This window comes from Lepidochelys olivacea, assembly GCF_965140295.1.
Source record: "Lepidochelys olivacea isolate rLepOli2 genome assembly, chromosome: 9".
Classification (NCBI taxonomy): domain Eukaryota; kingdom Metazoa; phylum Chordata; order Testudines; family Cheloniidae; genus Lepidochelys; species Lepidochelys olivacea.
This window is the reverse complement of record NC_140419.1, coordinates 67,339,953-67,355,617: the sequence shown is the minus strand read 5'-3', so window position 1 is coordinate 67,355,617 and position 15,665 is coordinate 67,339,953. Positions and strand designations below refer to the sequence as shown.

The following is a 15,665-nucleotide window of genomic DNA, read 5'->3' as shown; positions in this document are numbered from 1 at the left end:
TGCCATTAAACCTTTCTATGAAGGGTGGAATAATTGTTGAGAATTACTTGGATTGTGAATTTGCAAAATTTATATAAAGCAAGAGGTATGTACATTGATGCAGTGATTTATTTAATGTGTGGAATAGGAAATGTTAAAACAAATAAACATTTTAAAATGAAAAGCTTTACCCATTGAATTTAACACATGGAGAAGCTTTGAAGTATTTCACACATTTGTGTTTGGAAGTCCCCAGTTAATACCTGTGCAGGCTGCAAGTCCTATCCTAAACTGGGGAATCTTTAATATTTAAATCGGTTAACAAAAACATTTAGTTATTATCATTATGTCTGTTTTTTACCATTATTTTCACTAAACCAGCATAATTTACCCTGAAAGCAAGGGCAGATACTTCTGCCCAATACAATTCTGTTCATTTTTGGAGTAAAGAATCTATTACTGCCATCTATGATAACGCTAGTATATGCCTGCCTCATTGCCCACGTCAAGAATAGCCTTGCAATCTGACCCTATATAATTCTACTTAATGAGGATTTTTGGAAAGTATTTTAAAAATGTAGCAACAAAATATGTGCAGGCTTACAGAAAAAATACGTTATTAATTAGTACTGCTGAGAAACATGTAGGTTCTCATTTTCTAACTGTCATGGGCTAAGAGCTCAATCAGGCCAAAACTTTATGACTTGGTCACCTAAAGTTAGCCGCATGACACAGAACCAATTGACCTAAACAGTTGGTCTTATCTCTGTCTCCCGTCTTCCTCCTCTTCCCCCCCCCCCCCATCCCATTGAATTTAGTGGTAGCTCGAGGTGGTAATTACCTGTGAAAACCAAGCTACTTTTAATTCAGTTTTGAGATTTAAGGTAGAGCTGTGGCCTCAATACTTAGTGGCAGGATGACGTGTCGCTGTGCATTGATTCTTAAAGGCAGCTTTGATAAATTCCTTAAGGAGCAAGTCCCCTTCATATTCCCAGGCCAAGTGGTCATTGTGGAGGTGGTGGTGGGGAATTGCAGAACCATACCACTATCTGCCTGGCCCATCTACGCACATATGGAATGAAAACACAGTGGAAAAGTAACAATGATTCCCCACCTGCGGTCTCACATACATTCTGTAAGCTTCAGAATGACAATGCCCAATTACCTGAATTGCTTTAGCTCCCATACTCAGCTGGGCGACTGCTGTTGCTGCCCCAATCCTGAATGAGAGGGAACCATATTCATGTGTTAGGGATCCCCAGCCTCATCAGTCCCTCTATTAAAACTGTAATAAACTAATATGTTGTGAGGGGACACCCATCACCATGAATAAAGAGAGGCCCATCCTCCCTGGTCTTATTGCCACGTGTGCCCTCGCAGCCTCCACAGGGAAGATCCCAGGCTTGCCACCTTCCTGTAGAATAGTGGATTCACTCTCGCCCCCTTGATCCATTTTTGACGACTTCCAGGTGAATATAACCAATCACCCCTTCCAGTGTATATCCCTCAGTTCCAAAGACCTGCCAGAAGAATCCTTACAGGATCCAGCTACTAGCTCACTGATCTTAAAAGCTCCAAAAAAGGCTGCCACAAATGCCAGCCTGAATAAGGCCATCTCCTGTCCACAGCCTCACGTATGGATTTCAGGATCTACATCAGATCCCTAAGTGTGTTAACGGTGATGGAATGACATGTATCCTCACTCCGGCTGGTGCTTCCAGACCACCCCACTCTAAACTTTTGAACTAAAACACTGGGTAACAGCTTAGCCATTGACAGATGTAAGGGCTGACAGGTGAGTAGAGATGGTTGAAGATGCCAGCTGTTGGATTGCTAACAAAACCATGCACTGCAGCATATATTTCTCTGCAATGGGCCATATTGGTGACAGGCCTTCCAGATCCTGGAATTGCACAGAATTTAACTCTGCAATGTTTGCGGAGATACCGATCTCTGTGCTACACTGACAACCATCATATGCCAAGATTCCATAGTTAGTGGTATTTGTTCGGGTTCCTTGTTGGCTCCTGGTGCCAGATCCCAAAATCTGTCCATCTGAAAATGAGACAGTGCATGTGCTATGCTATTATCAACCCTGGGCACATGCTTGGAAGAGAAATAGATGCTAATGCTTAAACATGGTAGTACAAATGCCCTTACCAATCACATAACCTTGTGTGATCTGGAGGACTGGTGATGGATAACGTATACCAGCTATGTTGTCACACCAGAAACAAGCCCTTTTATTTGCAAACTCCATTCCCCAAATAACCACTGGAACCTAAACAGGAAAAATTCCAGGAATGTTATACTCTGCACTATCCCTGTTACCATCCAGGTGGAGAACCATTTTTTGGGTGAACTATCTGCTTTGGTAAAATATCCCAAAACCCATCCCTTCCAAAGCATCTGAGTAGATCTTAAAATCAACCTCCATTATTCATACATTCCCTTCAGAATGACACTCCATTAAAATTGCTCAGAAATTGTCCCCACACCCTGGGGATGAAATCCTCCTCCATCTTTCTAATAACTCTCTTAAAATGGTGAGGTCTTTCTATGCTTGCAGTGGTCACTGCTAACCCCAGGGCTACCACCGAGCAGGGAAAGTTGTGACTAGACTGCAGTTCACAGAGTGTAACTTTCTTTGCCCCTCTACCTCTTCTAATTAAGCCCAGTATCTCCCAAAGCTTATCCTGAGGGAGTTGCAGTATACCAGCCTATGCATCTAGCTTGATCCCCAGCTAGGTCAGTGTAGAGGACGGTCCCTCTGTGTTGGTCACATGTGCTGTCTCTCTCCTATTTTGAAAGTCCATTATTGAGAGACAGGCTCAAATATTAACATAGTTGAAAGAGTATCAAAGCAATAATTATCAAAGCTCACCTTATGGCCTGGTCATGTTATTAGAATGAGTGATGATAGACTCCGAAAGAAAGGTTTCTCAGAAAGCACAGGAGGGGTGGTCAATGAAAATATTTTTGACATGTTTAAATAGAATCTTAGCTCATTCAACATAAATTTTGATATCAGACACATAATGAAGAGCAACTATCAATGAAGGTTGTAAACACTTTGAAGAAGATAGATGTGGAAAAACTGATTTTTAAAAAAAGGCCAAGCATCCTGTCAAGTATTCAGTGGGAAACTGCATGTTCCCTTGTGACATCTGTTCAGGATCTTGCTTCTCACAGATTGGACTGTGTAGCCACATGAGAACACCACATGATGCTGTGACGACATTGTCAGATGGGATGGAGAGCCATATCATGGCCAGGGTGTTCGTGTTAGCACAGACATGGCTCACCTTGACACAACTGTGCCAAGGCACGGTTAATGTTGAAGTCTACATGGAGCCAGTATTGAAAATGATGGCACAGAAGCCAACCTCAGGTAGAAACTTTGGCCACATTGGGTCACTGGTAGAAACTGATCTGAGACACTCTTCTCTGACAAGCTGATTTGACACCCTGTCATAAAGGGAAGGGTAAACCCCTTTAAAATCCCTCCTGGCCAGAGGAAAAATCCTCTCACCTGTAAAGGGTTAAGAAGCTAAAGGTAACCTCGCTGGCACCTGACCAAAATGACCAATGAGGAGACAAGATACTTTCAAAAGCTGGGAGGAGGGAGAGAAACAAAGGGTCTGTGTCTGTCTGTCTATGCTGCTTTTGCCAGGGATAGAACAGGAATGGAGTCTTAGAACTTTTAGTAAGTAATCTAGCTAGGTATGTGTTATGATTTCTTTAAATGGCTGAGAAAAGAATTGTGCTGAATAGAATGACTATTCCTGTCTGTGTGTCTTTTTTGTAACTTAAGGTTTTGCCTAGAGGGATTCTCTATGTTTTGAATCTAATTACCCTGTAAGGTATCTACCATCCTGATTTTACAGAGGTGATTCCTTTACTTCTATTAAAAGTCTTCTTGTAAGAAAACTGAATGCTTTTTCATTCTCAGATCCAAGGGTTTGGGTCTGTGGTCACCTATGCAAATTGGTGAGGATTTTTACTAAACCTTCCCCAGGAAGTGGGGTGCAAGGGTTGGGAGGATTTTTGGGGGAAAGACGTGTCCAAACTACGTTTCCCAGTAAACCCAGTTAAAGTTTGGTGGTGGCAGTGGAGATCCAGGGACGAAGGATAAAATTAATTTGTACCTTGGGGAAGTTTTAACCTAAACTGGTAAGAATAAGCTTAGGAGGTTTTCATGCAGGTCCCCACATCTGTACCCTAGAGTTCAGAGTGGGGGAGGAACCTTGACACACCCCTTCAAGTTATTGCAGCTCAGATGGTTGCAACTGTGGTAGCCTATCAGGACTACTTGATGACTTTTAAGTCCAAAATCCATTTGGAAGAGTATAGATTAGCACAGGGGCCACACAGCAACGGGGCTTCCCTGAGATATTTCAGCTAACTCATCTTAAATTTCTTTGAGAGCCTCAGAGCTGTGTTAGGCTTTAAAAGTATACAGCATGTGCTCACCTCAGTACTGGCCCCGCTACTACCCCAGTAGAGGTGGGGAGGAGGGCCACGTGTCTTTTCCCACATCATGTTTATCCCTTTGGGAAATGTTGTACTGCTGTTGATGTTGCATTTTTTCAGCACTTTATCTCACACAATGCCATAGAGTACCAGCTCCCAATGATTATTAGCAATCTCAAGTGCACAATTTACACATACATGTGAGTGCTTTTTGTGAAAGGGGCAGGATTGAAAGTAAGAGATTGAAATATTCTATTCACAGCATACGTCCAGTAGGTACAGTAGCAGTGCAGACATTTCACCCTTCATAGAAAATTGCTTCAGTGTTTGTGAGGGTGTGTGTTGCAGTATGAGAGAGTAGAATCATAGGACAGGAAGAGAGCTCAAGGGGTCAAAAGGTGACCAGATAACAAATGTGAAAAATCAGGACAGGATGTGGGGAGCAATAGGTGCCTAGGTTTAAAAAAAAAAAAAAAAAGCCCCAAATATCAGGACTGTCCCTATAAATCGGGACATCTGGTCACTCTAGGTCGTCTAGTCCAGTTCCCTGCACTTATTTCAGTCTTTGGCCTGTCAGTTCAAATCATCAAGGAGGGAAAATATAATTGCCTTTTTATTTTTTAAGAATGTGGACATTTGTCATTAGAAATTGTCATGAGATAACCGACTTATTTTGCTAAAACTTTATGTAGTCTTCTATATAAATTTGTTTTTTCCTGTAGATAATCTGACCTATAGTTAACCTATTTCTGAATGTGTTTTTGCAGTAAAAATATTACTTAAAATATGATGTTGCTTCATACTTTTGACTTATTTGTTTTTAATAACTTCCTATTTAATTTCAGCAATCTTTCTGGGATCTTTCCGAATGCCTTATGAAGAAATAAAAAATATTATTTTAGAGGTGGATGAAAAGAAGCTGAGTGAATCCTTGATTCAGGTAAGTCATAATGTAATCTGTTTCAGCAAAACAGCTTTCCTCATAACAATCTCTTCAAAGAAATGAGCTTTAACTCAAGAAGAAGAATAAGGAACTATTCAAAATTGTATGCTAAACGCATGCTATAAACTCCTCACTTTATCTTCTTTAATACCTATGCATTGTGACTGCTCTTTCCGTTTTATTTTTGGGTGCGAAGAATACAGACAAAGTAATTGTTATATAAAGGAAGTGTTGACAAAAGGGTACATTTGTTTGCCATAGTCTGGCTTCTTTTTGCTTTCATGTTAATTTTCTCATGCATACAGAAAATACTAAGATAATAATGAGCAAATACTCAAATGGTCATTAAGCTATCTTCTACTGATGACGTGTGGGGATGCCCCAACCCCCATTCATGTCAGAGAATACAAGAGCCATGTTGGACATCAGATACATTGATTTAATATGGGGTAATATTTACTGCTTGTTAATTACAATATTTTGCAAGTTCGTGCTTCATCATGATGACTTACAGATTTTTTTTTTTGCAGTCTGTGGCAGAGGACATAGTACAATTATATTATTGACACCTTTTATTTAATATATGCCAGGGTATCGTGCTGCTTCATGCAATGACCCCTTAAAGTCAATGAGTTTTGCCTGCGTGGTGACTGTATTGTCAGGCACCATGTACTTAACAATCAGTCATGTTTCCTTTTGTCACTGTGAACATAAATATTGCCTGCAATCATGAAGTATGGAATTTATTCTCTTCTCTGTGCACCTCCATATACTTTCCTCTTCATAGGGGGAAGTTAGTACAGTGTCTGATTCTGCATGGAGACAAACCTACTCCTAACTTGAACTGATTTGATGAGGAGTGAGGCCTCAGTAAATTATCAATGACCAAATAAATCTATTTAAATCTATGCAGAATCCTTCACAAAAAGTCCTGGATGCTATTATTAGTGGGTTTATATGATGTACAGCAGAGAAAGCATAAAAATGATACTAATGTGTTGCTCAAGACCCGTTACACCATGTGAAATACTTATCGGGAAAACAAGCTGTCAAGTTTCCTTCCCCACTCTGAACTCCAGGGTACAGATGTGGGGACCTGCATGAAAGACCCCCTAAGCTTATTCTTACCATCTTAGGTTAAAAACTTCCCCAGGGTACAAACTTTGTCTTGTCCTTGAACCCTATGCTGCAACCACCAAGCGTGTTAAACAAAGAACAGGGAAAGAGCCCACTTGGAGACGTCCTCCCCCAAAATATCCCCCCAAACCCTACACCCCCTTTCCTGTGGAAGGCTTGATAAAAATCCTCACCAATTTGTACAGGTGAACACAGACCCAAAGCCTTTGGATCTTAAGAACAATAAAAAATCAATCAGGTTCTTAAAAGAAGAATTTTAATTAAAGAAAAGGTAAAAGAATCACCTCTGTAAAATCAGGATGGTAAATACCTTACAGGGTAATCAGATTCAAAACAGAGAATCCCTGTAGGCAAAACCTTAAGTTACAAAAAGACACAAAAACAGAAGTATACATTCAATTCAGCACATCTTATTTTGCCAGCCATTAAACAAAAGAAAATCTAACGCATTTCTAGCGAGATTACTTACTAACAAACAGTTGTAAGGCTGCATTCCTGATCTGTTCCCAGCGAAAGCATCAGACAGACAGACCCTTTGTTCCCGCCCCTTCCAGCTTTGAAAGTATCTTGTCTCCTCGTTGGTCATTTTGGTCAGGTGCCAGCGAGGTTATCTTAGCTTCTTAACCCTTTACAGATGAAAGGGTTTTGCCTCTGGCCAGGTGGGATTTTATTGCACTGTATACAGAAAGGTGGTTACCCTTCCCTTTGTGTTTGTGACACAAGCTATATAATATAAGTCTGACCTTATTCAAACTCTTCTGAAAAAAAATCTTCCATTCGAATCTAATCCTCCGGATATGTGAGATTGTCATTTATTTACTAGAATAACATTTTCAGTAATACCAATTGCAAAGTATTTACTGGTGGAGGTTGTTTATTTAATCATTTAATACATTTTAGATCTTCTAAAAAATGGTGTACAAAAACTTAGTTATGCCTCTTACATATCACAGGAGGTAAAGCTAAATTGGTATTATATAGTTGTACATATTGAAAATGCTACTTTTCTAATTTATTGTGTTTTAGAAGATATTACTTCCATCTTGTAATTACCAGAAATAATTGGATTATTACTTATATTGAGTACAGAGGAAAATTAATACCATGGTGCTAGTTGCTAGAGAAAAAACTCGCTGGGAAAGAGCAGCGTGTTGTCAGAGTCCTTTTTTCTGCAACTTGTTCCCCCAGATGCTGTCACAGGTCAAATCTGGGAAACTTCAGTGCATGCTGAAAGTCAGGTGTTCGGTTATAGTGTCCAAGATTTAAAAAAAAAAAATAAAAAATTGCCATTGCAAAGAAGGCAGCTTGCTCTAATGAGTGGGAAGGGCAGCGGTGCATTTTATAATGATCTGTTCATTTTCAGTGTGCTATGTTCTGAGCAGCAGAGAAACTCACCAGCTTCTCTAGTAAGGCTTCATTGAACTGCTGTCTGAAAGGGACAGTACAGGCGTAGTCAGTGCTGAGCTGCGGGGTGTGTGTGTGGGGGTGGTTCTCGAAGTGTGGGAAAGAAAAGTCTACCTTTGCTTCTCTTGCTGGGAGACATGAATTCTTGCCTTTTCTGTGACCTAAGAGCAACCAACTTGATTACTTTCTTCACTTAGAATATAGGCAGTGTATATGAAACTGTTGAAAGATAAATTGTGATTTACCCCTTAAAACAGCTGTGAGTTGCAAAAGACTGGGGAGGGGGGCATAGTGGTGGGAATCCTCAGCCCATATTCAAGAAGGGAGAAGAGAATGAAAAGCACATTCCTCTTCTCTCTTCCAGGTGGCAGGAAAGTCAGATGTGTCAGGGCACAGACCTCTTTTCCTAGAAGTTGGTTAGGTTCTCTGGGAAAACTCTTTCGCAGAATTTCCCAGCCTGGGATTTAGAGGTGAATCACAAAGCTAGTTCAGAAGGAAGTAGAGTAGAAGAGTAATTTCCATGTTGAATTGAATTAGTCATAGAAAGCCATATGACTCTGGATCATCTTGGCTTCACATTATACTTGAGCTGCTGTGCTGAAACTGGAGAACTTTTTGAAATCCAGGAGGAGTCCCTAATATAGCTAGTCAAAAGAGCCAATATACATTTTGCAAAGATTACCTTTCCTTGGGTATAAGATGTATCAATAAATGTATGGCTGATCCAACCACCTTTTGAATTCCTTTGAATTCCAGTGATTGTATGTTGTTTTTACCTTACCCACTGCAAGTGTTATGTTGAATTATTTATTAAAATAGTTTTTATATAGTAGCAAATCCATATGGTCGTATTTTGTAATTAATCTTTACCTCAGAGTCTGTTTTTAGGAATTGCTGAGAAGTGGAGTAAGATTAAAATTAAAAAAAAAAAAGAAGACTCTTGTGTGGGGTGCATAGGGTATGGTGGGTTGTGAGAATTATTTGATCCGAAGATGAATAAATTATGAAGTTGTAATTTATTGTGTGTTAGAAGAGTTTAGAAGTGTTTTATTATGACAAAACAAAAACAATATACTGCATTACAACGCTTGTCTGTTGAAAAAAGAATATATATATATATTTTCAATTGGCTTCAGATTTCTTCAAATCATATTGATCTTTCAGAAATGCTGGCATGTATATGGTGGTCATGCAACAAAAAATTGTGTGTAACTAGCAGTATCCATGAAAATCACAGTGAAGTGTTATGTAAATGGATTTTTGTCAAGTTGTGATTCTCAGCTGTGGTAAAATTAGAGGTCTTTCATTTACTTGTTTATATGACCTCCGTTACTAATAATGAGTACATACAACCTTAGGCCTGTTCTTTTCATCAACAGCTATAGTATTTACATAAGGCATTGATGAATGCTAAATTATGCTAGCTTCTGAGACGAGTGGAAAAAACTAAATTAACCTTTAACCATTAAACAAAAAAAGAGTGAAAATTTTTGCCAATTCTGTTTCTCCTCTTGTAAATTTGGTACGTTATTGCTTTCAACTCAGCATAATCCTTCATTGCTTATTCTTGTCTAGTAGAGGGAAACTCAGGTGTGTGTGAAGGTACAAATTTAATATTGTTTAATTATCAGAGCTGCAGTTAACAGATTGTGTGTTCTAACAATTCCTGAGCTATCCGTCAATGCTGGGTTTCCCAGGTTACAACAGTGTATAAATGACAGTGGTCTTAAGAGAGTTTGCCATTTCAGTGCTAAGAACCATCAAACTGTTAAGCTACAAGTAGTGATCATGTTAAAGCAAAATGTGTGCTGAAATGTGAGAGCCAGCTCATCCAGATGTAATGGAAAAAAAAAAACAACCCAGCACTTGGATAACTATTAAATATAAATGATTCTCTTGATTCTGCCTGTGTTAAACTTGATGGCAAAACTCTGATGTTGAAGCTTGGGCTCAGTGTTCGGAATGTTTAAGATGAAAATAGCAGCTAACAAGGGAGAGGGGTCCTACGGACAAGAGTCTCTTTTGCTGTACAACCCTGGTTGATCCCTGGAGCAGGTCCATCCTGAGCACTGAACGAGGCAAGAATCCAACAGCAAAAAATATGTGACCATGTAAGTAGATTGTATCATAATGCATTCACACAAGGGGGCTGAATTAAGATGCATAACTTAATGCAGAGGTTAACTTAACTTCTGTCATTTTCTTATTTTTGAGTGCTTGATTTGACATTGTATCCGTAATAATGATCTTTTAACATACTTTTGTATGTAACTTCCTAGGCTTAAAAAAAAAAAAAATGAAAAAAAATCCATCGTGGCGGCATATTGACGCCCACAGTAGGGCTGGAAGTTTTAGAGCGATCCCAGATCTCTTTCATTGAGCTAAAAAAGTAACTGACAGTATTTTGTGTGCCAGCACTAGAGTGGGATGGGACTTGTAGCCAGTATGTTTCACAGATATTTGCTGAGCAGAGGAATGATGAGAGCGAGAAATCCTGGGTTTCATTCCCTTTACAAAGAAATAGCAAATCACTAATTTTGGGTGGAAGGGGGGTAGATTTGGATTTATACCCCATCCTTTTAAATCAAAGTCTAAATACTTAGTGCAAAAAACCCAAACCAAAATAAAGCAAAACCACCACCAAAAAGTAAAACAACCACACATTGGAATAAACCCTGCATGGTAAAGTCCTCCTATTGAGGAGAAAAATACATTCTCCCTTTTGTATATTAGTGCTTAGCTTAATTTCATGCTATAGCCTTCCATCAGGGCCTGTACTGAAATTCCAGCGAGCTTAATTTTAGCAGAACCAGGCCGTTGTATCCTTCAACTATGAGCCCAACAAGCAGCCTAGTAGTATGTTTCTAGTAGATTATTAAGCTTAATTGTTTGGAAGCTGGTAATGATGTAGGGTGGTAATTTCTGTAGCATATTGTAGAAACGTATAAATGAAAAAAAATAGAAAAACTGAATACATGATACATTGTTTTACTATCTGCTTTCCTTTTTTCCCCCCACTAATCAATGTTTCTTTAATACACCGTTGTTTGTGCATTTTTATTTGGGTTATTGAGTCCATATGTATTGGAATACAGGTGCAATTCAAGGCAACTGCGTCTGCACTCCCTCTTTGTAGAACAGTAGGTGCACCTACACTCTGTCGTCTGGCTCCCCTGGCCATCACCTCTTGGGTGAAGAGATACATCTGTGTCCCATCTGACCCGGTGTATCTCCAGGATGAACAGTTCCTTGCCTTCCCTGTCTTATTCCTAGTAAAAGACTCTGCTTAAGTAGACCTTATGGAGACTAACAGGGTAATTTCCCACAGTTATAAGGTACTGCACATCACTTCCGATGCAAGCCTATTTTATTTGTAAGTAAAAGCATTACACAACAAACAATATTAAAACAATTAAAAAATCTACACTGGGCAGTCAGTTCATGTGGTTTTAAACCAGACAGTCTTGCATTTCTAATGTTTTTCCCCCATCTAGAACTGAGACCAAACTGGATATGTTTGGTCCAGTATTGGATAGTGGGTGCCATTTTAAATAGTATTCCCTGCCCCCACTGATGTGATGACACGCTCTTCAAAATGGCGGCCTTCTTGCAGCGTGACAATGCACACTGCATTCAAGGTCTCGCTGGTGGGGGTGAGCCCCCTCTGTTCCCAGAATTATCAGGTCTGGTATTCTGAAGAAGTGTGAGTGGTCACTTTAAGCTATCTGTATGCTAATAAACTTACCAGAAATCTCTCTAACCCTAAGATGGGTTTTCTTTTTTACACTCTTTCATTATACAAAAGGGAGAAGAGGGAGGGAGTTATGCAAACAATCCAGTAGAGCATTGTTTTTTAATTATTAATTTTTATTTTCCTTTGTTTTGCTTTTATATTTCCGATTAGAAATTTGCAGAAGTTAGTAAGAGTTCAATACATACTTTGTTGTGCTTATGTATTTGTTATAAACTGTCTGAAGTGATGAAAGCTTAGGTGGTTGTAAATGTGATCAGTATGGGAAGCATGACATTGATAAGACTACAAAATCTGTTTACATGGAGTTGTTGTTTTCCCTAGAATTTAAAATAAGAACTCAGATTGAGCAACCAACTCTTGACAGAAAACTATCATCTATTAAATTATAGAAGTCACTGTCAAGTATTGTTTCAATTCCTGCACACTGATTTTATAAAACCAACAATAAGACATTCCAGTTTTCTGTCCTCTCATTGCAACTTTTTTTTATTAGACGTAAAATCCTAGGGTCATAGAGGAATTCATTGATATTTACAGCCAGAGATAGAAATTTTCCTATTTGTGGACCCCATTTCTTTTGTTGAAGCTGGTTTATTTTTTTCTCCATCCTGATATAGTAGACACTGCTCTTTGTGGGGAAAAGTGCCAGTAGCAGGATTAGGTAGCTGATCTGTACTGCACCCTACTGAAGTACATGGATGGAGGGGCTTTTTATTACCTCCTTCCTCAGATACCATCTAAGATTCTAATGAGGCAGGGACTATGTCCAGCAATATCCTCAAAACACCAGAAAGGAAATAGACTTCAAGTAATTGACTAGATATAGGACTTCAGTTAATGTTCTTTCTCTGATTTTGAATGCATAGCGTGGACTTGCTGTAGTACATCATAGATTCAAATACTTAAGGAAAATATTTAAACTCAAAGCATTGAGGCTCCTACATTAATCTACAGTTTGGACATAGTGAGACTGGTTTACAGTGTATTTTCATAGGCACTGTAGTTTGAGTTCAGTAAGGTTTCTCTGTGTGCTTTTACATGTACTTTTTATGTCAATTTGCAGATTTTTAGAGTCAGTGGTGGTTTTTTTTGGGTATGCTGTGCTGAGAAGCAGTTTGGGGGTATGTTGCTGCACCATAACAATTGCACTAACATAAAAAAACAGTTATGCCCTTCTTCAACCTTAAACTTGCTTCTTTCATCCTGGCCAAAATTCTTATTTAGTGTCACGCTTCATCAGTTGACAAGTGCAAATCCCCAGGCAGGGTTGGGAAGTGAAGCCAGAATAGTTATGGTCACTTAAATCTGATGTAGCTTGCATCTCTGTGTTAGTTGTATAGTATATTGTACGAGTATGTCTGAAAGACTTTCTCTTTTATTACTATTGTGGTCCTATTTTTTGGGGATGATAACATGCAAAGGTGGAACAGATACTGAAACTTTTTAAAGAGAATATTCTTAAAACCCAAATTCTCACTTAATAAACTGCTCCAAAATATCCCTGAACATACTGAATCAATTTCTCGCGTTCCCCCTTTCGAGACCTTCTCCATAAAGCAACGTACTTCTTTTTCTCCATTTAATAGAGGCGTAAGAAATGGAGGGGGAGGAAGGCATTGTAAAATAATTGTCTATATGTAGTTATTCATGGTACCAGCTGTAGCTGGTCAAGAATCAGAGAAAATCAGAGTGGTACATTAACCAAAATGACATTGAAACTCAAAATTCAATTTATTTGATTGAAAAATGTCTCCCTAAAGTCCTTCAGATAGATGTATTAAATCTAAAGTGTTGCTTTAGGACCCCCATAAAAAGAAAATTTGAATGATGAATAAAGTCTATCATTCAAGGAGTTTTGGACCTTGACGATAAACAAAACATTTTTAAAGAGTTGAATAAGACTTAGCCACTTAAGGGTAAGGATCAACTTTACTGATTGTTGTATCTTAGGCACATTCAGTATCTATTAAAATAAAGTAGTGGTGAATTTATTCTGAAAACAATGGACATTTTTTTTAATAGACTGAATGTTCATCTGTAACATGTAAAATAATGGAATATTTATCTATTGGATATTTTATTTTACTATGATGATTTATTTGTTTCAATTTTAGTTATTTTGGGCTGACGCATTGCATTCCATATAATGTTATAAAGTATGCTAATGAATGTGAATATAATGTAACTGGAATATGCTTCATGAACAAGGTCTATTGTAAGGTATCATTACAAATCTTATAATCTACTGAGTATGGTCATCCTATTTGTATAAATGTATCATTCTTGTATATGAAGCTAGAAATATGAAGTGTTACTCTTAACTCCTATTGTAACTATGTAAAGTGTGAGCCATTAATGGTGGCTTGGAATCTTGATTGCTCCCATCAACTAGGACAGTTGGTTGTAATGAGTCTGTTTACTTGCAAGCTTTCCTGTGAGTCAGGCGAGGAAGAATGAAGGCTTGGATGTCTCAGGACATGTGACTGTCACCTGGTACTGGAATCCATCTGAAACCTGGTGCTTTTCCATTTAGAAGGAGGGGTGGGGACCCAGAGGGACACAAGATTCCTGCCTTGTGCCAAAGCTATATAAGGGGGTGGAACAGAACAAAGTGGGCTGCAGTCATGAGAAATCCCCTAGCTACCACTGGAGCTGGAATCGGGACTGTACCAGGGGAAAGGATTGGGCCCAGACTAGAATGGGGTCGAAGCTGTGAAAGAAGCTTATTGGAACATCTCTGAGGGTGAGATTTTTATCTGCAATCAGTTTCTTAATGTATTAGGCTTAGACTTACATGTTTTGTTTAATTTTGCTTCGTAACTTACTTTGTTCTGTCTGTTAGTACTTGGAACCACTTAAATTCTACTTTTTATATTTAATAAAATCACTTTTTGCTTATTACTGAACCCAGAGTTAGTGACTAATACCTGGGGAGCAAACAGCTGTGCATATCTCTCTATCAGTGTTATAGAGGGCGGACAATTTATGAGTTTACCCTGTATAAGCTTAAAATGGAGTGGAATGGATTTATTTGGGGTTTGGATCCAATTGGGAACTGGGTATCTGGGTGCTAGAGACAGGAGCACTTCTTAAGCTGTTTTCTGTTAAGTCTGCAGCTTTTGGTGGGGCATGGTTCAGACCTCGGTCTGTGTTTGCAGCAGGCTAGTGTGTCTGGCTCAATCAAACAGGGTTCTGAAGTCCCAAGCTGGCAGGGAAAATGGGCTCAGAGACAGTTTCAGCACATCATGTGGCAATCCCAAGGGGGTTTCTGTGACCCAACCTGTCACGTGTACAATTAATATAACAGATGCTATCTACCATTCTGTTTTTTGCACCTTTGATGAGTAATAAAACTGGTATGTAAATGTTGGAATTGTCATTTTAGCTGAATATGTAATAGATTTGTTAGGTATCTGAAGAGTACTTAACCTCAAATTAAAAATTTGAGTAAAACAAAGCAGTGGTTTAAAAATTCAGTTGTAGGCAAAATTTGAGAGGTAATGAAAATATATAATTTTGGACAAATACTTAACTTTCGTGTATGAATTCAAGCTGTTTCCAATTTTTTAAATCTTGTTTTATTTACTTACGTTAAACAGTATGAGAATGTACATGTAATTGACTACGTACATGAGAGAGATTATTATATACAGAATAGGTCCTGCAAAACTTAGTTATATCTCCCAGGTATTTTTTAACGGAGTTAAGCAGGTCAACTTTGTAGTATTTTTTGGAGGGCGAGGGGAAATCAAATTTTATAAAAATGTGTCATAAAGAGCAATCCTTAATTTGTGTTGGATATTCATAGATAAAATCAAATGCTTAATTTATTGAAACCCAGCCTAATTTTGGGATTTTTTTGAGAAAATTCATTTGTCTCTCCTCCCCCCTTATGCTTATCATATTTTCTTATGTGGAGCGTCATCTTATTCCTTGTCATTATTGAGGCATACTGATTTTTTTCTCTACATTATG

At 38.5% G+C, this 15,665-nt stretch overlaps 1 protein-coding gene across 1 annotated transcript in view; it reads left to right on the top strand.

The window, feature by feature from the left end:
- Positions 1-15,665, top strand: part of DIAPH2 (diaphanous related formin 2) — an 813,565-nt gene that overhangs the window by 296,112 nt on the left and 501,788 nt on the right. The window contains exon 20 of the mRNA XM_084638844.1: positions 5,298-5,392. Within this exon, the coding sequence (XP_084494970.1) occupies positions 5,298-5,392 (95 nt within the window). The remainder of the gene's footprint in view (positions 1-5,297; positions 5,393-15,665) is intronic.